The sequence below is a fragment of the Atractosteus spatula genome, chromosome 5, assembly GCF_055471065.1.
Source record: "Atractosteus spatula isolate fAtrSpa1 chromosome 5, fAtrSpa1.hap1, whole genome shotgun sequence".
Lineage (NCBI taxonomy): Eukaryota > Metazoa > Chordata > Actinopteri > Semionotiformes > Lepisosteidae > Atractosteus > Atractosteus spatula.
In genome coordinates, this window is record NC_142710.1 from 32,314,978 (window position 1) to 32,340,821 (window position 25,844).

General features: G+C 37.5%; 2 protein-coding genes across 3 annotated transcripts; both read right to left on the reverse strand.

Annotated features, from left to right (window-relative positions):
- Positions 1-5,174: 5,174 nt before the first annotated feature.
- On the reverse strand, positions 5,175-9,098 carry LOC148834975 (protein FAM241B-like). The gene is made up of 3 exons (XM_088916862.1): positions 9,007-9,098; positions 8,254-8,408; positions 5,175-7,147 (listed from the first exon to the last, which is right to left on the reverse strand). The coding sequence occupies exons 2-3, from the start codon at positions 8,350-8,352 to the stop codon at positions 6,893-6,895; spliced, it is 354 nt and encodes a 117-aa protein (XP_088772988.1). The 5' UTR covers positions 8,353-8,408; positions 9,007-9,098; the 3' UTR covers positions 5,175-6,892.
- Positions 9,099-9,455: 357 nt separating this feature from the next.
- On the reverse strand, positions 9,456-18,443 carry LOC148834976 (olfactomedin-like protein 2A). 2 transcript variants are annotated; one of them, XM_088916308.1, is made up of 7 exons: positions 17,040-18,443; positions 16,216-16,470; positions 14,312-14,419; positions 13,816-14,142; positions 12,952-13,102; positions 11,523-11,708; positions 9,456-10,933 (listed from the first exon to the last, which is right to left on the reverse strand). In XM_088916308.1, exons 1-7 carry the CDS (start codon positions 17,109-17,111, stop codon positions 10,332-10,334), a joined length of 1,701 nt encoding a protein of 566 aa, XP_088772434.1. In that variant the 5' UTR covers positions 17,112-18,443; the 3' UTR covers positions 9,456-10,331. The 2 variants fall into 2 exon arrangements, with proteins under 2 accessions (XP_088772434.1, XP_088772435.1); XM_088916309.1 differs by having other exon boundaries at positions 12,952-13,072; positions 17,040-18,442.
- Between the last annotated feature and the right edge of the window lie 7,401 nt (positions 18,444-25,844).

Here is a 25,844-nt window from a genome sequence, read left to right on the forward strand (position 1 = left end):
GTTTGTCGACTTGTTTTGGACCTTAGCCATTGGGATTTAATGAGAATTTAATCCCGGTCCATTGAGGAGGCCTTGGATAAGCCTCGCACCCCAACAGATGGGGTCCCGGCACGCTCCTGTGGTAATTTGTAAGTGACATCTGTACAGAGGGGGGTGCGTCGGTGGTCCCGTCTATTCAGAAGGACTTGGAGATTTGTTCTCCCTCTCATAAAATTAAAAAAGAGGGATGAATGGAGCACTTATTACCCAAGGGCTTAAGATAGGGGAAAATAATGGGATATAAATCCAAACAGTTCTTGAATGGGGCGAGATGGGGAGTAAGCATACAAAAAGAGATTGCAGTTGAGGTTGAATCCCACTAAAGCCACTGATTATCCTCCTTTTCCTGCCAATGCTACAATGCCCATAGAAGTGGTGCCACGGAAAAAAAAAAGTTGACCCAACAACTGTTCCCAACACAAGAAAACTGATTATTAAAATACAAGGATGCATATTCACTTCTTCTGGGAAAAGAAAACTCTCTCGTGTAATATTAAAATAGTTCTTGATTATTTGAGCACTTTTTTAATTAAAAACTCCAAAAGAGGGGAGAGGAGGGCTGCTACTTTCTATTTTGCACCGTGTAATATTTTAATTAGCATCAGCAAAGCTCCGCTGTTCAGCTGCAAATGACGGAGAAGTAAAAGGAATAAGGCAGTGAAGCATAGCTCTCCTTGGATCTGCTTTCATTACTTCTTTTGCTGTTTCTTCTAGGCAGTCAATTTAATGTTCTGGTGGTTGATATATTCAGCAGTGCACAAACGTTTGCTCACCCTCTTGCAATTGAAGTGAAAAACATTTCTGTGGCAAATAAACCGTGTGATTCCCAGAAGATATCAACAGAGACTTTGAAAGTCAAACCAAGAGAAAACTAATACAAACTACATAAAACACATTACACTATATTTTATTTACATATTTACTTAAAATATAAACTTAGATTTCTAAACAGATGAAAAACAGATTGTAAGCTATAAGACAAGTGATTATGATAAGCTTATGAAAAGAATCATCAACCACCCATTTGCTGGTGAACCATACCTTTCTACAAAAAATGTTTTAATTTCCTTAGAATTGAATCAGTTCATTGTGCATCAGAAATGTTCTTGTCAGTTTTTTTCCATATTAAAATGCTTACTATTGGCTTTACATATTGCATTATTTTGTTGAGCACAAAGACGAAAGTTTTAAATGATCTTGACCTCAGGCAGGTGCCATCATGGCATGCCAGTTAGCATTGCTGCCTCGTGTCACTATGCCTAGGTTCTGGGTCTGACTCTGGCCTGGTGCACATTCTGTGTGGAATTAGCCTGTTCTCCACAACAATCACATGGGTTTTTTTTCCCTGGGAGATCCGCTTTCTTTCCTTCCGCAGTCCAAAACATGGTATGTAGTTTAAAAGGCATCTTGAAATTTTGTCCCATCTGTGCATCTGTTTGGGCCCTGAAATAAACTGGCTTCCCTTCTAGATTGGATCTTGCTTTGAGCCCTGCTGGGTTAGTCTTTTGCTCTTGACAAATAAGCAGTTATTGAAAATGGATGGATGAATGATCAAATACCATTTTACATTCCCCTAACACTTTCTGTGCCCTTGCACACCACCATTGCCTAACCCTGAAAATCAATTTGCACATTTGTAACATGATTTAATGTCAGTGCCTCACTACAAATGGGAGGCACTGTGGAGCCTTTATGGTGTTTTAGTCTTTGGGTTGTCTGTTGCTCTATACAGAAGTGATTAGGTAAACTGAATTATCTTATCCAGGGACAACTCATGGAATGATAATGAGAAGCAGTGAACAGACAAAAAGGTGGGTTGGGGTGGAAGCTGACCTTGAGAAAAATTTAATTGAGGGACTTTAATTGCATATTTTCTAAGGCAGTATTTCAATTTTAACACAATTTGAAGACATTTCCTGTTGCCATCAAAAGCAAAGATGGCTGGCAATTTCATAGCTTAAATGGGGCTGGGATAAAATAGGAAGTGAAACTGCTGAAAGCTCTGCCCATCGGCTACTCCACTGTAAGCAGATGACGGCCGTCTGAATCCCACTCCGATGCCTGTGGTGTGCGATGGGCCTTGGGCCTGTTCCCTGGCCTGGTTAAGAAGTTGTGAGGGATGAGATCCAGCGAAGGACCTCTTCACTTAATTGGAATAATCCCCTGTAGTGTCATGTGAGAACAGCGCTTGTCCGGAGTGTATGGTAATTAATTGTAAATCTTAGCCTCTCATAAAAGGAAAAAGAAAAAAAAAACACGCTTAAAGACCATTCCTTTTCTTTTCTGGGGGGTGGTGAAAAGTACATCCAGCCCGAAGCCTCAGTGCAGTTTGTTGAAAGGAGTTTGCAAGCATTAGATTGCTTTTAACGACAATGGTGCACATTGTGCAGAGTGGGAGGTTTCATTCAAAGAGTCCCTAATCCAATAAGAGAATCAGTTCTGCACACTGTGGGGATTGAGGCAACACATCTTTAAGCAGCCTCTCACACATACACTCTGCTTGTCTGAAGAGATTTTTTTTAAAGCTCTGTTCCTTTTCATTTGTTATCAAGTGTGGCAGACTGCAGATACGTTTCTCAGCCTCTCATGGACCGCAGTCTTGTGGCTTCATTGCTGGAGATGGATTTATGTGAAGCAAACAAGCAGTTTCTGTGGGATAACACAATCCAAACAAGAGGAAATGAGAAAAATTATAGAGACTTAATGGGCCACTTATACATTTCTCTTCCGGACTTAGAGATTGGAAGGTACAGTACCTACATCCAATGGACACCATGGTTGTAGGTACCTTCCAATTTAATGGACTTAGAGATTGAATTAATCTTAAGTATTTAAAAAAGTCCATTAAATTGGAAGGTACCTACAACCATGGTGTCCATTGGCAGGTCTGCAATTTAGTACTTTATGACATTAATAAAATAGTTGCTTTTTGTAGAGCTGCAGGCCACAATCACATTGTGTAGCATGCACAAAAGAGATCTTCTGATTATTTTGCCTCAGTTGTTTTGAAAGGTTTGAATAAACTTTTATTTCCACTACATCTGTTTGCCATGAATATATTAATATATAGTATACTGTAGGTATTTGGGTAAAAAATAAACTTCCGTGAACACAATTTGCAAAGTCCAGGGCCCCCAAGCATTGGGAAAGTTAAAATGTTTTTTTTATGACTGTGGAACACAAGCCTTTTCTGAACTGTCAAAATACAAATATAAATTTAGGCATAGAAATCATTCTAAATGTGCATAAATGAGGTTGAATTACACCCTATTCTGGCTTGTAATTCTATTACAAAAAAGCAGACAAATAGTTCTTTTGTTCTTTGTTTTTTTTGCTTAATTCTGCACTCTCACACATCCCTTGGAATTCTGAATAACTGAGTTTGAGAATTGAGATAATTGAGGTGTTCACAAAATCACATAGATTTAAGGCTTTATGGAGATGTACATGTACATGATCAGGTGAAGATGCTGTCTCTCTGGCTCTACATACAGCCTTGGAACACCTGGACACTAAGAATTCGTATGTGAGAATGCTGTTTGTGGACTACAGTTCATCATTCAATTTCATCATACCCAGTCAACTAGTGACAAAGCTCAGGGGATTAGGTCTGTGCAACTCTGTCTGCAACTGGCTGCTGGACTTTCTAATCAAGAGACCACAGGTGGTGCGGATAGGTAATAAAACATCAACACCACTCACCCTGAGCACTGGAACCCCACAAGGCTGCTGTCTGAGTCCAAGGTTGTACTCCCTGTTCACTCACGACTGCACAGCAAGACACAGCGACAACCGCATCATTAAGTTTGCGGATAACACCACTATAATAGGCCTGATCAGCGATGACGACGAGTCCACTTACACGGATGAAGTCGTACAGCTGCTTAGGTGGTGTCATAGCAATAACCTCGACTTGAACATAAATAAAATGAAAGAGCTTATAGTGGACTTTCGGAGACACATGGCACACACTCACAGCCCACTCAGTATTGATGGAATGGAAGTGGAAACAGTCACCAGCTTGCACCATCAAGAGCATCCTCACCAATGGGATCACCGTGTGGTACGGCAACACCTCTTCTCGAGAAAGAAAGGCACTGCAGAGAATGGTCAATATGGCCAGAAGATCATCAGCTGTGGTCTCACTGAGATTAAACAGCTCTATGAGGACCGCTGCTGTGGTAGAATTCTGGCCATCACAGAGGACAGTCACCACCCGGGGCATGAGCTCTTCACCCCACTGCCCTCAGGCAAGAGATACAAGAGCATACGGACACTTACCACCAGATTCCTCACTAGCTTCTATCCACAAGCATTGCGATTGGCTAACATATTTTGCCATGCCCCTCGGACCACACCTACACCAACTACCTCATTATGATTTCTTATTTATTGCACATCTTCAGTCATTGTTTACACGTCTGCATTGTTTACATTCAAACTGTTTACTGTTTACTTGTTTGCTTATACATTGTCTACTGTTTGTTTGTATACTGTCTTGATGCACTGTCTGCACTTTGTGTTTTTGTGCTTGTTTTAACAATCGAGACTTTTTGTAAGTAAGAATTCCATTGTACCAGTACATGTACTGGTTACATATGGCAATAAAGCTCAAGTTCATGAGATTTGATCAGAAGGCAGATATGAATGTAAGGCACAGTGTTTAACAAGGGGTAATTTCAGATGTTTTCATAAATTGAGAGGAGTCTTTTTAAACTGGAAGGACAAATCAGGCATCTATACACATTCCAAATAAATTTACAGCAGAGAGTAATGCTACACATGGCCTTGATATACATTATGCATTCTCACAGCTGTGAAAAAACAGTAAATATCCCACGAAATTCTTATTAAATTTCAAAAGCCTGCCATTTACACAGCCATGTACATTTTGAACCCAAGTAAAGATTTCCTTTAATATGCCTCTTTCCGTATTATGACACTTAATGTTGCAAGATCTCAAACATAAATAAAATGACTCAACCCAATTTTGACAACTGCTTTGAATTCCATTAAGATTACTTTGCATATTCTACGTTTACTGTGCCCTATACTCTAGAAAATCATACTACACTATATCAATTCCTCAACTTAATGACTTTATCTGTAACTTTAGAAAAAAATGCAATTGTTGGTGTGTTTCAAAGATCAGGTTTATTAATTATAATATAAAATGTATTCAACACAATTCGGTTTTCATTTTACATTACTGAAACTCCAACCGAACAACCTCCTCGTAAGCATCATGTTAAATTAGCTAACAACCTCAAAAAACATCGGACACTGAATGGCTGGAACTGATTTTTCTCCAGCAGTTTTAACAAACTGATTCCCATCAGTTCTAGCGCACATAAATAAAACACTATAAAAGCATGTATGTTATTTCATTTTAAATGTTTTCTATATGCACAATTAATACAGTACAGTACATACCTGATTATTTTAAAATATCATTGAGATGCGTGCAAAAGCAGCTCATTTGTGTATTTACTGTTAATCACAGCTGCTTGCTAAGTCAAAATGTCATTACAAAACTTCAGGAATTACTGTGTGGAATACAAATGTTTTGTTTAACTTTTAACTGAAATGCTGTGGGCATAGTTTGTAAGAATACAGGATACTCATTAAAAAAACCTAAATGGAACATTATACCAATTTTACTTTTAAAGGAGAAGTGTGGCTTTTGATGCCTCTTACACAGCATTTAAAGGCCTACAATTAAACAGAATTAGCACTATTCTAGTTCAAAACAATGTGTGTAAAAATTAAGCACAAAATTTCAGTGTTTTTTAAAATATTTTAAATACATCCATTTAAATTTATACAATACAATATAATTGTAATAATTCATACAATATAATTGTAATAAGGTAAGTAAAATATTTTAAATTTACTGTAAGTAGAACTGCTAATCTATAGTAAGAATCGATGTAATTCAATGTTTCTTTTTAATCTCATACCTGAGTTAAAATCCTGAGCCACTTCTGTAAAGCTGAAAATTCTAATCGAGATGTTTTGTACACATTATAATCCACATTAAAGAAAGTGACAGAGATTCCTACACATTATTAATCAGTTATCACCTTAGACCTCAAAGAATATTTCTAAGCAAATGTGTGATTAAAAATATTTTTTTTAAAACCTTAAACTTACAAAAAGATGAGAGGAATACTGTACATCTACATAACACTTTCTCACAACACCAACATTACATAGTCGGTACCACTAACAGCTAGTTCAATTAAAATATCAAAGTTAAAATCTCTCAAAATTTTGAAAAGTAACAACATTGCAGTTCTTTTCCATTAATGGGTGCCATTTGATTTTGACCATTTTAGATATTTCACCTGAGCTTTCCATGAAGCTTTTAGTCACACTGAATATTAATAATGGCACTACACACCCAGCAGTGACCTCACTGCATGTTTAGTTGCTATGGCAGTTCCCAAAAGTAAAACAGCCTGCGGACAGCTTAAGGCATGGGTACACACCTTCATTAAAATAATAAAAAAATAATTAATTTTGCAGCTCTATAGGATATGGCTTCTTAAAAAGAACATGCCACTTCCTATGAATGGCAGTCACATTCACATTTAACCCAATATCCAATTCTATTTTAATAAGCTCGTTTTGCTACCAAAAAAACCCTAACCTTTTAAAAATCCCCTGCCCTTGCAAGACAAGAATCCTTCAGCAATGTCATTTCAAACAAAGGTCATCTATTTTTGGTGATCAAATGTTTAAACACGGGTACTATTCACTGCTAAACAGCTGATGGTTTCCCCCAAAAAAAATATCTGTACAAATGCACAAGGTGATCCACAGGCCACATCACAGGCAACATTATGCGGGCTCAGCGCTGGCTACGGGTCATTACTACATACAGCAGTCCCAGGAGCAGAATTCCCCGGAGCCCCACTACAGCAATGATCAGCAAGATCAGAACAGACATCAAGGGCTCGATGACCTGGGTGCCCATATTCCAGCGAGGGAAGCCCAGATTCACTAGGAACTGGTTCATCTCTGCGAAGGCTGACCTCCCAGAGCCCCTGGGTGTCATACGAGCGTTCTCTGCAGAAGCTCCTCCAGCTGTTTGATGGATAAAACCCTGAGGAATTAAGGAAGCAAACCTTACCACCAGGAGCAGCCCTGCTTTTAAAGGAGAATTTCAAGCACGATAATCTACATGCACTTATCCTATCAGGTTTTTTTTAAATCTGTAATTCAAATAAAGAATATAAATCATTCAAAATATTAGATGCAGCTTGTACAGGCATAGAAAAATCAAAAGCATAGATCAGCAACTGTAATGCATATCACCACATTTTTTGCACACAGTAAGCTTAAGTAGTAAATGTCCATATATGAGCCTCAGATCATCAAGACATATTTTATCCCTATTTCTGCAGCACTACGCAGACTGTGACAACTTGGTTGGTTCATCGCAAGTTTATGCCAAGCATTGCTGCGGCCAGTTCGTACCACTGGACAGACTGGAGTAGAATGGGTAAAGACCCATGCTGAGGAGTATAACAGCACCTGAAACCCGACAATCTTCCAGTCTTGGGTTCAACGCCTGAATCCACTGGTCCATGCTGCACCCCTTAGAACCCTGAAACATTTTAATTTTTCTCCCACAGTCTGCTTTCCACTCCTGCATTTCTTGTTTTTAGAATTATAATATTTACTGTATAAATAATATAATAACATTTTTAAAATAGTTCCTTTCAGCAAAAATAAACAATCTTTTCAAACTAGTCCAAAAGGATACTGCTCCATCTAGTGGCAAATTATTTAATTTTTTTTTACAACGGATTAGTGCCACGTTTAAAATGGTCATTTACTCGTCCTCCAAAACGCTACAAAACATTTGAGTATATAGTAAAGATTCAGTGGTGCCAGTCTTCACAAACATAATATCCCCACCATTAATATTGTACTTTGTTAAACCGGATTATTAAGGTCTGTGCAGCTTGATATAGAATAATTTGCGTTTTCATTCTTATTATTTATTCGTTCGTATCTTACTTTCTGTATGCTAGTCGGTATTTCTTTTCCTGAAATTGTGAATCTCCCTTCCTTTGTGCACAATTTTTAATGGAAAAAAAAACAATGCACCATGGAAGACGTTAGGGCTCGATACTGCTTTATATCTTCTAAATATAAAGACTGTTCTGTCGGAGGTTCGTTCACCAGACCATATAAAGTTCTTACTCGACGTTGCAGGTTCAGCTCCTCTCGGCGACTTGACGGCTTGCGTACCCGAGGGTCGTCGTCCTGCACGATCTCTCCATTAGCCAAAATACGAACCATTCTTAGGCTGCCGAGTTCACAACACAGCCAACTGCGGGACACACAAACCTGCACCTCTGTAAAAGAAATGTGCTATTCGATACATGATCTTTTTTCTAAATATAAGGTTATATGAAAAAGTTTACTCATGCTTTTCCACCACCTTGCCTACCTGCTTTTATCAGTAAATACATTTGAGCCTTAAATACTGCGAGTCATTACAACAAAATATGTTATATTATTTACTACTTATATTTAGTATATGTATTAAATTAAAATGCATTAGGAACTATTTGTGCCGAGTCACTGAATCTGCGTGCATTTAGAGAATGGTGTACTAAAAGATTCGGTCAAAGCACAGGAAAGATACTAGTAAGGGGAAAAAATAGAATTACTGACAAACACGCGATGTGCTTTTTAAAACCAAAACAAGAACACTGCAAATTAACAGAGATCTTTATATGATATGTTTACATATCATAACGAAAATGTTGTTAGAAATCCAGTAAATACGTGCCTGAACATTTTGCCTACTGCTACAATGAGAATCATTGTAACAACCCAGCCCAGCTTATAATTTTATCACTATATGTATTATGTTAGACGTTCTCTCTGAACTATGAACTGCCTTAAGCAAGCAGTAATTATTAATCAGCACATAATTTGTAAACGTACCACTGCTTTAAAGAAATCCTTTTCTCTTCCCAGTCTTCCACGTCACGCTTACGCTTTCCACGCCACGCCTGTATATCACATGTCTACTCACTACGCTCTTGTGCCCCGCTGTATGAGAGGCAGGCTGGGGGCGCCATAGTGCGTATGTACAAGCAAGTGTATGTAGCCACTTGTTTGTATATTTTTACTGAACTGTAATTTTTTACTCACAAATAGTTAAGATGTTTAAATAACCTAAATTTCTGGTTTACGTGAAAGGAAAGTAACAAGACCCTTCTGTCAAAGTGCTTTGTGACACAAAACATAAAAACAAATGCATAACCTTATATACAAGTACGATAAAAATGTTTTAGCTAATTAGTGAGAATATAATAGTGACACCAAAATACAAAAAAGGATAAAATGAAAATGTTTCTATAATTTAAGGTTAACTTCCAGAAACAGTTATATGTTTTTATTCTAAAAGTTTATTCTTTCTAAAAAAATAATTATCATAATAAGAATAATCAAAAATACCGTATGTGACTATGACACATTGAAGATTTAAGAATGAAAAACAATGAAGAGATAAAGCATTCTGTAATTTATGACAGACCTTCTATCAAGTAAACACATAATCAGGCTACACAGATTATATGTGCATATTACACATTGAACTAAAAGCGGAGAGGCAATGTAGCTATGAATCTGTTTTTAATACCTGAAGTGCTTCTTCTTCTAATTAGTTCAAATCTTCCATAACTCCATGCCTATTGATTGAGTTTATAACAAAAGTCCAGGATGTATGGCAAAAGCCAAGTTCAATCGGCCTCGGCTGGCTGTAATTTGGTAAACATTATTAATACTGTACTGTACATAGTCAGAAAACAAATGCATTTCTTTAAAAAATGTCTTATTAAAGGTCTACCACTTATCTCTAAATACTGAAGTATTAATTTTACATAAAATTCCCGAAGACCTGTAATATTATTTTGCTGCTCTGGTGTCAGTTTAGAGAAGAGCATCCAACACAGTGAACAGTGAAACTAGAACCAGAGGACATCAGTGGAAAATATGTGGAGGTGCAATTTAAACCTAGAAAGGCAACTCTTCTTTACCCAAAGGGTTGTGGGAGTATGTAACAAGCTACTCAGCAGTGTTGTTGAAGCCAATATTTTGGCTTCCTTCAAGAAATGGCTGGATGAGCTATTAACTACCAAATTAGGCAGATGGGCTGAATATTCTACTCTTGTTTGTATTCTTTTTTGTTTTAATTAGGAAAAGATAAATTAATCCAATTATCTTGTGTTATATTTCAGTTTAGTTTCATTTAGGTTTTTGTTCCCTCACTGAGTGAAATGGAGGGAATAGAATACCTGTGTGGCATTGTCCCAACCAAGCAATGCCCTGCGCAAGGGGCAATAATAGAGCTGAGTGAGATGTGAGTAAGCAGTTCTGTTAGGGAAGGCCAGAGAAATGGGGCTCCAACCTTGAGTGTATGTGTCAAAAGCATAGTGCAGTGCCCCCTGGTGGAAACAATATAGAACGCCACAGCTGAGGAAGTACAGACCATACTGTGGTCTCTGGAGTCCTGTTTTCCAGACTGAATCCTTCAGTGGGACCAGCTCCACGGGGTCTAACCGCGCAAGAACCAGTTCATCCTCTAGAAGAGCTCCAAAGCTGGTAGAAGGGTAGGCTGCCCAGAGTCCAGACTCATCAACCCCCAGAGTGACCTCGTTGTGACCCTGCCAGCCCACACCCGACCCGGAACTTCTAGGGACTGAGAGATCATACAGCTGAACCCAGGCTGCCAGGGCTCGCTTTTCCAGGCTGTAGCGGATGAGGGTTTGAGTGAAGGCCTTGAGGTAATAGAAGGAGCCATTGTAGACAGCATGTCCAGTTCCTGAATAGCTGCAGGGCAGGTAGTGAGGTGGAGAGGAGGGATTATCTGGGAGACCAAGGAAAAGCAATTATAACGAGTGCATTTTGTAGTTTTAAACTAATTTATTAAAATATCTACTTGTTGATTTTTTTTCATATTAGCTAAGTGTTACAACTGCCAGAACAATAGTTCTATAAAAATCTATAGAATACATTTTTGCACTTTTTTAATGTTCAAAGTATATTATAGTGCATGGTCAGATGTCACTAAAATAAACATAAACAATTAAACTGTAACTATAAATGTTACACTTAAACTGTAACTATTACAGTGTGGATAGTTTTAGTCCTGAACGATAAACTATACTTACATACAACAAATTGTCTAATAATGTACATTTTTATGGTGATCTTTATGATTTTATGTATATTTATATTCTAAAAAGCTTGTTATTATTTTTCCCAAAAATTTTCTGGAATTATTTCTTGCATGTTTTGTAGGAATAAAATGAATGTACAGTACTGTATAATATTCCATTCCAAATCAGAAGGAACCAGATTAAGTGAAGTTTACCATGAACATAAACTCCTAATAACACAGCCCCTAATCCTCATTAAAGATGTGCCTTTCTGCTCTATACAGTATTTTCAGTTACCCTGTTTCAGAGCTTTAAGGTCCTTGAACTCCAATAGGGTGCTGCCAAAAAGTTTATCAGCCACATAGATTGGTCCAACAGGAAACCAGGGGTCCATAAACCAGGCTCCCTCCTTATTACCAAAGTGAGCCACAGTCTGAGAGAATCCAACTGAAATCAGAGTCCCAGAGCAATTACTCTCCAGCGCTAATGAAGAAGGGCAGAGAAATGGAGAGCAGATTTCATAATCACATTGTATAAAATACAAATACCACATTTCTTCAAGGGATGGCCTCTGACATATTGTTACAGTATATTCTAATTATCTTGTGAGAAAGATACCAAGCCATCTAGCCAGGTCAGTTGGGTGCCGTCTTAACACTGCTTTTGAAGTTCTGAAAGAATTGTAATATTGCATGTATAAAAACTGTTTAATTCAGAACATTTTGAGTGCTTGGTTCTGGAAATCCATGTCATCACTGCAGAATCATCGTAGCCGAAGGAACTGGGAAAAAGGCAGAGAGATTTTAGTGTGTTTGGGGTGAAATGAGCTGTACAGGAGATAGCTGTGTGAATCCGTGGGTTTGAATAGACTGAAGTAGAGAGTCGGGGATGGTTAATGGATAGGTTTTTGTCTAGAAATGGAAGAGTAGTGGAAGATGTGTTAACCATATATTTGAGGGAGGGGTGGAAGTTGGTGAAGTGATGCAGGAAGTGCTCAAGCTGGTCATTAGAGCATGACCACATGACACACTAAAAACTCTCTCCCTTTTTCACAGTTCCTTCGGCTTCAGAGAACATGTTAGGGCTGTGAAGATTAAAGATTTCTCCAAGACCATAGTTTCTCATTTCACCTCAGACGGCCATGATCATACTGATCTCTCCATCTGCGTTCTCAAAGAAGGGTTTCTTAACTCCCATAGCAGAAAGACATCAGAAACAAGAATTATCCTGAGACTTGGTTCACACCTTCCCCCTTCTCTCAATGACAGACTTGTTTTCGTGTCATCTCCTCTATCCACATGCAGGTTTCGACTTCACCCCTCTCTTCACCTCTTTCTGCCTCTCCCCTGCTCCCGCATCCTCCCCTCTCCCAGCTTTTGTTCTCCTGTACTATTTAATCTGTCTTGTCTTTCTCACACCCGAAGAAGGCTCCACAGCCGGAATGTTGTGTTTTCTTTCTTCTCTTTTCAGCATGGAATAAACGTATTACTTGTTCTTTTGCAGCCTACGCATGTAGACGCAGCTACCCACCTGAACAATTCTATATAATAATTAACCCACTATTTCAAATGTTTTTAGATTAAACCCAGTTTTGCTAATTATTTGTTCCCCTGGAAAGTTTACTAAAACTATAAAAACCCTCCCCTCAAAATGTAACATTTGAAACTCCATGTTGTTTTTTGGGTAGATAATTGAAAATGATCTTTATTGTTTTAAAATATCTCACCTGTGTTGACGAGTTCCTTCTGAAAGTAATCCTCCTCACTCCCATATTGAGTGGGAATAGGGCTAATGAACATCTTTTGATCTGTTACCTCATAGGTGGAGGAACCTTGGTTCTTTTCCCTCTTCCCAAGAGAAACAGACAATAATGCAACCTTTACACAGAAGAATGTTGTAAAAACATTGCTTATGATGGAATCTTACTGTACATAAAATTACATCTCCGGTGCATAATTTAAAAAAAAAAGAATATCTTTATATCCGATATAAAAGGGTATTTATAGTGCACAGATAATGACAATTTTCAGTGTAGTTCAAGATTTACTTTATGTTTGAGTATTCTACAGTATGCCTTTTGACTAGACGTTAGCACTTTAATCTTTATACACTATGCTGCAGTGATGTTCTATATTCCAGTTTAAACATAGGAACCAACTGAAATGTACAAATGTCACGCCCTCTGCAGCCAGAGGGCGTTCCTTCTCTGTCCTGTCTCTCATTTCTGGTTCTCTGCTGTCCTTCAGGTGTTTCTCTCTCTCTGGGGCTATATATTTCCAGGTCTTTCAGTCTGCCTTCGCTCAGCATTTACGTTCAGATGTCCTGAAACCCGCCTAACCACCCAGGTCGCCCCACGTCCGCTGCCTGAGGGGATTGGTTTCTACTTGACTCCTGAACTGCTGAGCCCAGGCCTTTTTCCCGTTCCGCCGCTACGCATACAGTATGGGTCTTTTTCCGCTCTCCTGCTCTCCACGGTTAGTCCCTTTGGACATCCGTGACAACAAACAGGGCTAATCCTTCTACTTCATTGCCAGTGGCTGTGGGTATTTATATTAATTACTGATTATTAGGATTCAAAGAATTTACTTACCAGGGTTAGTTGATTAAGGTGCACTGTGACATTATTGGGGTTTTGACTGTTATAGGACACAGTGTATTGATTGGCGGATTTGTCTGTATCTGGCACAGAGTTGTGGGGTGCGTTTATAACAGGCTGTTGATCTGCAGTGTGATTGTTAAATGTTATACTTGGCTGCATGACCACAGTGTGTCTGAGGTGGCCATTGACTTTGTAGATCTCACGAGACAGGAACCTCATTGCCTCACTGACGTTCTGGTAAAGAAGTGCATTCTGAGAAAGAGAGCCCTGGAGCTTCTTTAGCAATGACTTTTCTGACATCTGATGAGTCCTTAAAACCTGAGAGACAAAATGCAGGGAGTCTGGTTGGTTGGTTTGGTTGATCAGACAGACTGATTGTCAAACAAAGAAGAGGTGTCAATCACACAAACATAAACTGAAACACAGACAGAGACAAGACAGTAAAACATAAGGACGTGTACTTGAACATGTTTCAACAAATACATACCTGCTCCAGGGATTTGATATGGGTGATGACCCTGTTGGTATTGGAGCTCAGACGTCTGATGTCAGCATTTTCAATAGCTTCTTGAAGGACCTTCACTGTAGATTTGATCTGTTGTGGAGGAAGAAATTGAGCTGTCACACCCTTCAGTGATTAGAAAGTGTTTTGAAGAGTATGACTATAAATAAATATTAAAAAATGATATCTAATATGGCTATGCTGCATGAATATGAATAATACATTATTTGTTTGTGTGAAGATTGTTTGATGTTTTATCTACAGTACTGGTTTGGATTTATCACTAAGAAGTTTACACTTATTCAGGTACATGTTAAAATTAGATAATAGGAATGGTCATCTTGCTATGCTATGTCCTGTATATCTAGTTATACATGTGGTATCGGAAGGTGTATCAATAATTACTCTGCTATTTATTTTTTTATTGATATCCATTTTACCTAACAATAAAATAAATGAACATTTTTTGAAAAATAGCAAAATCCATATGACTCAGATTTTTAAAAACATTCAAAAGGCATAGCATTTGGAGGTAATATTCACATGACCAAATTCAGATATTATCCAGAATTCAACACTTCATAGTGAAATTCTAGTAATAGTTGTGTAAAGGAATACATTTATGGGAGACTTCAACTTTCCTCACATAGACTGGGAAAGGCCAACAGGAATGTCAGCAACAGAAACTGGAATGGCAGATACTGTATATATAACTAAGAAATAGCTTCTTTGCTCACTTTGTCAGAGAACCGACAAGAAGAAATGCCTGTATTTTTAAGGTATGTTTTTAAACTGTAACTGTGTAGGAACAGTCCAAATCACAGTTTTACAATTTGAGGAAAGCTAAACACAAAGGATCTAGACAGAGCGTAAGAGATGTACAATAGGATCGGAAATATATGGGATCAATAGAGGATTTTACTTATTTTGAATGAATTGTACAATTTTGGTCATCATATTACAGAGAATATTGCTCCTCACGAATCAGTCCAGAGAACAGAAACCAGATATATTCCAGAGCTTAAAGGAATGCCCTGCTCTGATAGGCTAGAATAACTGAACCTTTTTGGACAGTTGATTGTATATTTTACTTTATAAGTTTATTTTCTTCTTTCTCATCATACATGTACTGTATGTTTCTTATTTGTTAATGGGTTCATGTTGTGTTAAATATGTTAAGTGTATTGTATTACAGTAAATCTTTTAGCTCTCTGCAAAACAAATGTCCCATCTGGTACAATATAAGGAAGTGAACAATAATAATAAGACTTTAAAGGAACTCAATTTGAATACCCTGGAAGGGACAAGTGGCCTCCTCTTCTTGGCTATGTTTTTAAAAGAGATTCAGAAATTACATTTCTAACACTATTATTGCTAAGTCAATGATGTACAAATTTTCTGTTTTTTCCAGTATCAATTATGGCAGACTACTGACAGTCCAGTTATGATGATAAATAATGACTGAAGATTGATGGGCCTTTCCAATCCAATGACATGAATGAGACTCTTCTTCGAAGTGATATTTCTGAGTTCAGCAGAAAGTGTGAAAGCAGTCCTGAGAGTTAATGGTGATAGTGTTATTAGATGCAATTCACCTCCAAAGTAACACAGATGCTAAATGCTTTCTTTCATCAGTCCTGCTCAACGGTGGCCCTGTGTAGGCTGGTGCAGGTGTGGATTTTAAATTACTGTTTTTGGTAGTTTGAAGTTGCTGGTGCACTGCAGCTTAATTGAAAGTTCTAACCAAAAAATATCAGCAAATACCGTGTCATGGATTTTGTCAGCGTTAGGTCAGCAGAAAGTATAAAAGCATTAGGACTGCTAAACATTAATGTACTGTAACATGCAGATTAAGAAGAGCTGGATACAATGTATTTCATTCTGCATACCTTTGCAATATCTGGGATCTTATTTTTCAGCCTCTCCAACTTCATTTCATTCTCACAGGGGCTGTAACCTACAATCTCACAGTGACACTTGCACTTTGACCCCCAAGATGTTAGCGGTTGTATCAAAGATGACCGATGTCTCCAGTCACCCTGTTCATTACTCCGCCTGCACTGCTCCAGCGATGGTCGCCTCAGTAAGCAATGACATCCACACTGCCCCTCATTTCCACCAAGGGAATTGGACTGCTCTGAAGACTGCAACACACCGTGAAGGACAAGCAGAGTGGCATTTCATTCTAAGTGTGATAATATAATTCACTTGTTTGGCTGGAACCACGGATCACACACCAGCTGTGTGTCTACATTACCAGCTTGTATATGCATGGTAGTTGCATTGTACTTTCTACACATGCTTTCCTATACTGTACATGCTATACATTCCTATACATGCTTTTATTGTAAACTTATTGCTGTTGCTCTTACTTGTGCATCAATTTTATATCTTTTGAACCACAGCCTATTGCAAACCATTATAAACATTGTATGTCTCTCTGGTATTTTGGCATTTGCTTAAAAAATTTAAGAAACAACAACAGTAATAATAATAATAATAATAATAATAATAATAATAATAATAATAATGTGAACAAAAATACATTACGTATCTTGAACATCCAAATAAATTAAACATTAACATTTAACAAATGTACCAAGACTGTGAACAAATTATTTTCTTAATAATGTTATTAATAAAGTTATAATATCAGATATTTTTAAAGAAAATTAATAAGTAAATTGTTGTGATTTTGCTTAAAACGTCTTACCTGCTGGGCAATGGAGCAGTCGATTGTCAGAGCCAGCAGTGATAGGGTTGTTACACACAGGAATACTCGCATTGTCACTTGCACAGATCTGGAAGCAACACAACCCTACAGGACTTGCTGCTTATTTAGTGTAGAATTGGTGTCTTAATTAGTATGAAATCAGGTCTGTCTATTAGGACCTTGAGCTTAAAGTTCTCTCCAAGTTACCAAGTGAGGTCTTGCTGCTGTTAGTAATGTTTTTTAAAAAAAAACAGGGAATAAAAACAACCTGTGAAGCAAAACTGTAGATCAAAAGAGCAAAAATGCATCAGAATAACTCCTTTAAATGTGACAAAAAAAGGAATCATTAAACACTCAGCTCTCACCTGCAAAGTCTTCTACTTCAAAGCTTTTAATTTCAAGTCTGGACAGAATCCATACCAAAACAAAGACTTGTATGCAAATTTTGTAACAAATACCTAATCTGTCAACACTGTAATAATTCTGAATGATATCTTACAGCAATTAATGTGAATGTGCAAGAACACTGAAAATACTTTAACACATAAATCATCTTAACACACTTTTCAGGTGAAAAACTGAGATTTTTGTAACCTGGCTCTAATCCAATAAGATATTAATTGGAGAAAAAAGACTGATACGAAAGTAATGCAGCATTCTACCATATGATTACATCTTCCACTTTGCAATAAATCAGAACTGGTGTATTATTTGTATATGCATTTAATTTCAGCAATCTGTTTTCCTCTTAATAACATAAAAGAACAGTGAGATGGTATTAAGAAATACAGAAGTGACTAAAAATAATTATTATTCTTCAGCCATTTAAGTTAAGTCTTGAGGTGACGAGATTTAAAATCAACTTTCCCTTTTACCCTAAAATAGTACTGAATTTTGTTCCAAAAACTTTTTTTTATTTTAATTTCTCAAATCCCCAGTGCTATCAAAAATAAAAAAATATTTTCAAGTGAAGCGAAAAATAATGATTACATACCCTTCTTTATATGAGTACACAAAATTGTCAGGCAATTTGTCATACTGTATGTTGAAGAAATACAGGAAACATTTACAAAATTCTTTATCTGTAATCGTGGCTATACTTCTTGAAAATATTCCAAGTACTTATTTGAAAAAGCAAATACATTTTCATGGAAAGATGATGGAAAAAAAATCTTCACATTCTGTCTTCCAAGGAAAGGAAAGCAAAATCATAACGCAAAAGGAATCAGCGTTTTAAAAGTAGTTGATAAAGCAAATCTTAACCCTGTGGTTTATGACACCAAGCAGCAGAGCCAGAAGCCTGGATTACTTATTTTGAAATATACTTATTCTATAGCTGCATCCTTTAGTTGTGTACACCTGTGATAATAACTGGCTCTTCACAGCAGGGTCTGAAAGTGAATGATAAAATATTCAGACTGCTACCTGATATAATCTATTCTACTGTATGTTAGAATGAGTCACAGAGAAAATGAGACAGCCTCCCTCAGAAGACATCTGAGAACAGCCTTCACCACACCCCCTGCCACACTCATACACCTCTGCAGATCCAGGTCTGAGTAAAATCCACAGACAGGCACTCTCACTCAGTAAAGACGCGACAGATTAAAGTATGAGGATGACACAGTTTTAACAGTTAATAGTACAAAGACAGCTTTAAGTGAGAAAAAGATATTATGCAGCTTCTTGGCTGATTGTTAGAAGCTTACAGATTTTACGATAAATGATCCCAGAGAATTGACAAGATTAGGCAGTTTGCTACAAAACAAATCACGTCTTTGTGTGTGTGAAAGTGCCGCCTGAATTCATTCCTAAATACATATTCAATTGACTTTCAGTATCTCTGAGGTCTTCTAGTTACTAAATCGAACCCCATAAACGTAAAATTCTGCATTAATGCATCAAACCGTTCATTCAGTTCTGGCTTTATGGAATGGATACTAGGATTGTCAGGATGTACATTATGTACTCCCTTGCAATACAACCAAATGGACTAGGATATCATACAACGTCAGACAATTTTTTTTGAGGAAGAGGAAGATCTGTTGCAAGGATGGGGACATGGGCAACACTTGAGAAAAAGCTAAACAAGTTTAATTTAAATAACAAATGAGTTACACATGAAATATGAAATTTTGTTTCTTCCAGATAATTAATTCTGGTCCATGAGGCTCCTGAGAGTCTCTGATCAAATCCCTGTGAAGAAGACCCAAACTATTGTACCATCACCCTACATGACTATAGTTATCAGCTCCAGCATTTCTCAGTAGTAGTGGAACAGATAAGAACATTATCAAGGCAAGAGGCATAATATGAATAACAACAATAGCCCATCTTCACCTTTTTGCCAGTAGTTTCTTTTAATTGATGCTTTTTTCTTATCTAATATAATAATATAACCATGGATAATTATAAGTATTTTATTAATTTTGTTCAGGTTTTGACTTTTGCATCATGTACAGTACAAACACCCCCCCCCCCCCAATGTTTAATCCTGCATATGTATTATGAAATATAAAGGAAAAAAACCTATTGCTTATATGTAGCTAAAATATTATACATAACTGGAGTTAATGAGTATCACCTGAGAAGTGAGAGCAAATACAATATACTGTAAAAAATACAAAATTGCAAACCTACAGAAAATATAACAATGGCTGTTGTAATTGAGCAGCTGAATGTAGAAATACACATAAAATACATTATCTCTCCTATCATATTAATGTAATTCAATAAACCTATATTATGGTCGTGCCCTTTATTCATTCTTTTATTATCTGAAATATTATTAGATTTTTTAAAATACCTTTGTGTGACTGAAAAATCATTCATCATGTTTCTCTAGAGAAGCTGGGTGAGTCTACATCAGCCTGTACCCTTGGAGGCTTTATGAAGCATCCCAGGCATGTCTGGATGCTGCTATACCACACCGTCTCATTACCCTAAAAAGTCTCAAAAAGATGTCTGATGGGTTTTTGCTTTAGGTTGTGGTGAATGACTTCACCAGATCTCAGGTGTATGTCTTTTTGAAAGTGTTGCCGTCCAGAAAAACAGACTTCTGCAATTTAAGTCACTTAATGTCTCTATTATTCTCATTGTAGAGACTTGCTAATAGACAGGTAATAGTCTCCTGATTGGACATTTTCTGCAGAACCTCCTTCTTTTGTCTTGTACACTTTAAGTCAGGCATTTCTAACAATTGTCCAGCAGAAACCCTTATTATCTTTGAATCATCAAGTACCTAAAACATGGAAACGGAAAATCGATTCTCACCTTTTTTGTTATTTTTGTGTTCACAAAAAACAGAAGCCTGTAATTTAAGCTTCTCCTTAACAACCATGAAAGGGAGCAACCAAATATTTACATAGCTTCCAAAACCACAGATTGGCTCTATACAAAAACATAAAAACCCTGAACATGCACTCACACAGCAAGAGAAAATAACAGCACATAAAAGATAAAACATTGATCTAACTGGAAGATATCACATCACTTTGCTAGAAGAATTCAATTAGAGTGTGGTTGGGGGTTAAGTGGAAAATTCCAGAAAAATGAAGGAATGTACTTTTTTTATAAGAAGACAGACAGGGACAGAACTACGCTGCTCTTTTGGCCATGCAGATACACATAAGTACATAAAACATATAACAAACAAGAGGACATCAGTTGACTAGTGTACTGTAGCTCATTTGCTTACTAGTATGTGATTGATCGGTAGTGTTGTGCAGTCATTTCTTGAAGGAAGCCAGGGTGTCAGCTTTAGCAACATGGCTGGGGAAGCCTGATCCACACACCTACAGGAATAGTCTTGTGAAACGAACAGTCAGTTATACTTATTATTTCAAATGCACCTCTCCTAACGTTTCATTTGAGTTGGTTCATATTTCACTGCTAATGCTGAAGATGTCCCTTGGGTAACTTAGGTGAGTAAGAGAACATTGAATTACTGCAGACTTTTTCAAGACAGAAAAGGTTCAGCAAAGCCAAAAGAAAAAAAAAACAATTTAAAACTTAATCCCTCTCGCAAAATGTACAGTAAGTAGGTTTTGTATCAAGACTGTCTAATGGCAGACTCCCTTAAAAAACCTCTTATTAAAAAAAAGTATTGGTGTGTTGACACCAGAGATCGGGTTTCCAGTTTGTGACTAGCTAGTGGATCAAAGTTTTGATTTGGTCCATGCTTTAGTTTAGCAGCATTTCTCTTGAATAAAGAATTTGACTAGTGCATGCTGTAAATTAAAAGGGCAAATCTCCTGTGTATTGATGAATGTTGAATGAGATCAACAATAATAACAAATAATTACAGCTGTGTAAATCTTAAATATATTGACAAAATGAAGAGGTGGGCAAGCAAAACAGGAACACATCTTTTATAGTTTTATGGTGACTGCTTTTACAGTCTGTTAATTGTTAAAGAAAAAAAAAAGATGGCGCCCCAGACACAATTAATTTACCCTGTTATTTTATTTAATGGAGAATGCTCTTGTGTTTGTATTCCATTCATTATTTATAACCAGCAATAAAAATAAAAAGTAGACATCTGTATTGCTAGACAGAATACAACTGCAGAAGACAGTAATTGGGTGAGTCAATTCATTTTCTTTTCCTTTTGGTTCATTCAGAGGGCTGATAGTCATCCAGCGATTACAAAACCATTTTTAATCTCAGTTTGCATGACATATTATAAACCTTCTAATTTTCTTTTTTTATTAAAGATAAGATCAGCAACTTATTTAGAGATGCCTGTCTATAATTTAACATTTTAATGAAAAGAGACTTTGTCTGTAATCATGTGGAAGTGAAAACATAACATAAAATTAAAAATATTTTGGCATTTATTTTAAAAATATACTGCAGTGATAGACCATGTACTTGCAGACAACAACTCTATGTCTAAAGATATATCTATAATTTTACACATACTTAATGCTTTAACTGCCTCTCATAGACATACTGTACAGTAAATAGCAGGAAAAATGTTGCCTACTACACAGGAAATGTAAATCACAAGGAGACGCTGTAACTCCATTAGCCTTTCCATGTGCTATAATAACAGCAATAAAATTAATGGCTCTTAAATGCCTGTGTTAAATCCTAAGAGTATCTAACAGTACAGATTTTCATTGAGACAAATGAATCAATAAAGGAATGAAATAGTGACTGTGTCATTTCTTGGCTACAGCCAAATAATAGCTGTTGTTTGTGTGTGATAATATACAGTATAGGGGTAGGCAATATCACACAAAAAACCCTCAAGCTAAAGTTGTCCATTTGCATTCCATCCTACTTTTTTAACAAGTTCAGACAAGATGTAAGGTACTGTAAGTGTGCAAGGAGTGGTGAAAAGGAAAGAATTTTCAAATCCTTGAAACTGCAATCACAAAATAAAATCGGCAAAGCTTGAACATATTCAGGTGTCTTCCAATAAGAGTCTCATTCTATAATCCATCAAATTACCATATCATTAGCCACACAGAAAAAATAACAATAGTTAATCCCCAGAATTACTTAGACTCTTTTAAAGTGTAATGGCAATGGAAGCTGTCATGTCCTGTCAAGTTAGGAGCAATCTGTCCTCCATTCAAGTTAAAAACATATTGATTTCACTACGTTCAGCAAACCATGAAAAGGGTCTGTTTAGTTTGCAAAGAGTGATGGCAATGGATTTAACGAAGCTCACAGTAAATAAAGATTGCATGAGAGGGCCCAGATAGCATTTGTATCACATTATAATCGTAGCTAAACAAGGACTTCAATAGCACCTTCGATAAGAATAGATTTCTAATTACACATTTACTGTATATCATATTGAGGCTATAGAAGAGAAGGTTTTTAAACCCCACCACTTTCTAAATTCATTAAAACATCTAAAATATAAATTAACCATAATTTTAGCTGTAGTATTTCCAAGCTTTTGCACTGAGAAATGATCTCAGAGACAAAATAAAGTGATAATTTATGAACACTTGGAAAAGTGAGTTCTAGAGCTGGAAAACCATTAAGTACAAAGGGCAGGTCCCTTTTGGTGTTCCAGAAGAAAAAATGCAGAAAGCAGAAATGAATGTGGAATATTTAATTAATGTTTCTACATTCATAAGCATGTGAAATTGAAAATATTTATTTGGGCATGTCTTTCTGTCATTTGTATGTATTTTCTAATATAATTTCAGTGTTATATTTTGCTTTAGACAGTATTAGTACACTTAACTGCAAAATTCCACATTGTCATTGTACACTTATATCATGTACACTCACAGCCAAAAGTTAAATCCCCATATTCTGTATTACATTCTTTATTTTGTTGTTCATTTTGAATATGGCCTAAAAAGGTGAAGAATCTTTCAGCCCTTTGCGGATTTCAAATCTTGTCATGAAAGAACATGAACTAATATTGTATATGACAAACATGTTCTTTCCAACCATGCGCTCCAACTTTTTAATGATTTCCAATTTCAGGGTACCGAATGCTACATTTTTACCATGGACATCACATCTCTGTACACCGTCATTCCCCATAATGACGGCCTTACAGCCCTCAACCACACGCTGGACAAACGCACAGTGCTTGATCCACCCACCCACACCCTGGTACGCCTTGCAGAATTGGTCCTCACACTGAACGCATTCTCTTTCAATAATCTTTTTTACCAACAGGTCAGTGGAGTTGCCATGGGCACCAGAATGGGACCCAGCTATGCCAATATTTTTGTCGGCTGGGTAGAAGAACGCTTCTTCGCTTCCTACACTGGCTATGTCCCTGACCTCTACAAACGATATATTGATGACTGCGTCGGTGCCGCCACATGCTCCAACAATCAGCTTGAGTTCTTCCTGCACCATTTCACCAACTTCCACCCGTCCCTCAAATATACGGTTAACATATCTTCCACTACTCTTCCGTTTCTAGACATCAACTTCTCTATCAACTACCCTCGACTGTCCACTTCAGTTTATTACAAACCCACGGATTCACACAGCTACCTCCTGTACAGCTCATTTCACCCCAACCACACTAAAAACTCTCTTCCTTTTTCACAGTTCCTTTGGCTACGACGATTATGCAGCGACGACATTGACTTCGAGAACCAAGCCCTCGAAATGTACTCCTTTTTCATCAACAGAGGATACCCCAGCAGTGTGATTGACAGGGCCCTTGCCCAAGCCAAAAACACCCCCCGGACCATCAACCCGATCAGGAACTCCCACCGTAACAACCGCATTCCTTTGGTGCTTCCTTACCACCCTAACACACTTCCTATCCCCAGGACCATTAGCCACAACTTTTCCATCCTACAGGATGATCCCTCCATTGGGGCCCTCTTTTCTGATCGCCCTATCATCTCATATCGCCGACCACCTAATCTGTGTAACCTCCTTGTTCACAGCTCCCTTGACCGCCCTCAACAACCATCCACACCAGGCACTTTCCCTTGCAACAGAGCTCGCTGTATCACCTGCAAGTACACATCCACCACCACACTCATTCAAGGCCCCTTAGGACAATTCCAGATCACCCAGACAGCATCTTGTACCTCCAGCAACCTTATTTACTGTATCTCTTGCAGTAAATGCCCAGCCATCTACATTGGAGAAACAGGAAGGAGACTCGGAGACCGCTTCAGAGAACACGTCAGGGCTGTGAAGATTAAAGATCTCCCCAAGCCCATTGTTTCTCATTTCACCTCTGACGGCCACGACCACTCTAATCTCTCCGTCTGTGTTCTCAAAGACGGTTTTCCGAACTCATACATCAGAAAGACCACCGAAACTAAAATTATTCTGCAGCTAGGATCACACATTCTCCCTTCTCTTAACGACAGACTACTGTTCTTTTAAATTTTCTCCATTCATTGGAAGTTTCATTTCACACCTCTCTGAACCCATTCTGACTTCACACCTCTTGATTGGCTTCTCTTTCTGTCCCCTGCTCCCGCCTCTCACTCCTCCTCCCTCCCAACCTTTGTTCTCCCGCTACTTTACCTTTACCTACTGCCCTGTCTCTCTCACACCTGAAGAAGGCTCCACGGCCGAAATGTTGTGTTCTCTTTCTTCTTTTTTTCAGCATGGAATAAACCTATTACTTGTTCCTTTGCACATACAATATTAGTCAATTTGATTTGGTTTAGTCTTCTCTTAGTGTGAGGCATGATGCTCATTTTTTTATTATGATTTGCAAGGCATAAGGCAGCATGAACTAATGAACCAATTCCAAAAACTACTTTATTTAATAAAAAATGGCCAGCCTAAAATAACTACTGTAGTTCACTTAGAGCTGAAACCCACGTCCGCCCTACCCTCCTTTTAAGTTCAAGTAACAAGTTTATGCCACAACCAGGGATGCTACAGGGTACAACCATTATTTCAGCTAGGGTTTTAGTCCAAAACTCTCTTGGATTCTCGTCGTGATGAAATAGATGCCAAAGAAATAATACAATTTCACGTATTTGCATGTATTTTTGAAACGGGACACAGCTTGTAGGTAGCAGTGCAATGTCCAAGCATGTCACTATTCTAGAGCTAAGAAACTTAGCTGACTAAATTAACCTTTACAGAAAGGTTGTGCAGCACAAGTGCTTTGCTTTTGCCAGCAGTGGGGAAGATGGTGGGGTATAATTCACATCCTTAGTCACTAGATCATTTGAGAAAACTTTAAAGATTACACTAAAAGACTTAATAAAAGCTTCAACAAAGCCTTGTATTCCCTATATTTAAAATGGAATATTTTGTTAACAAAGAAAAACTTATTTCCTTGATTCATTTGTGACTGTAAAGAGCGTGGCAAAGTAAACTTCGAACAGTTTGCTT

Excerpts from the sequence above, each read along its gene's own strand:
- LOC148834975 (XM_088916862.1), bottom strand. The coding sequence starts at position 8,352 with ATGGTTCGTATTTTGGCTAATGGAGAGATCGTGCAGGACGACGACCCT. Across the intron at positions 7,148-8,253 it reads AGCTGAACCTGCAACGTCGA|GGTTTTATCCATCAAACAGC; the intron begins GTAAGAACTTTA and ends TTAATTCCTCAG.
- LOC148834976 (XM_088916308.1), bottom strand. The coding sequence starts at position 17,111 with ATGCGAGTATTCCTGTGTGTAACAACCCTATCACTGCTGGCTCTGACA. Across the intron at positions 13,103-13,815 it reads ACCTTAATCAACTAACCCTG|GTTGCATTATTGTCTGTTTC; the intron begins GTAAGTAAATTC and ends TTCTGTGTAAAG. Across the intron at positions 10,934-11,522 it reads CCTTAAAGCTCTGAAACAGG|ATAATCCCTCCTCTCCACCT; the intron begins GTAACTGAAAAT and ends TTGGTCTCCCAG.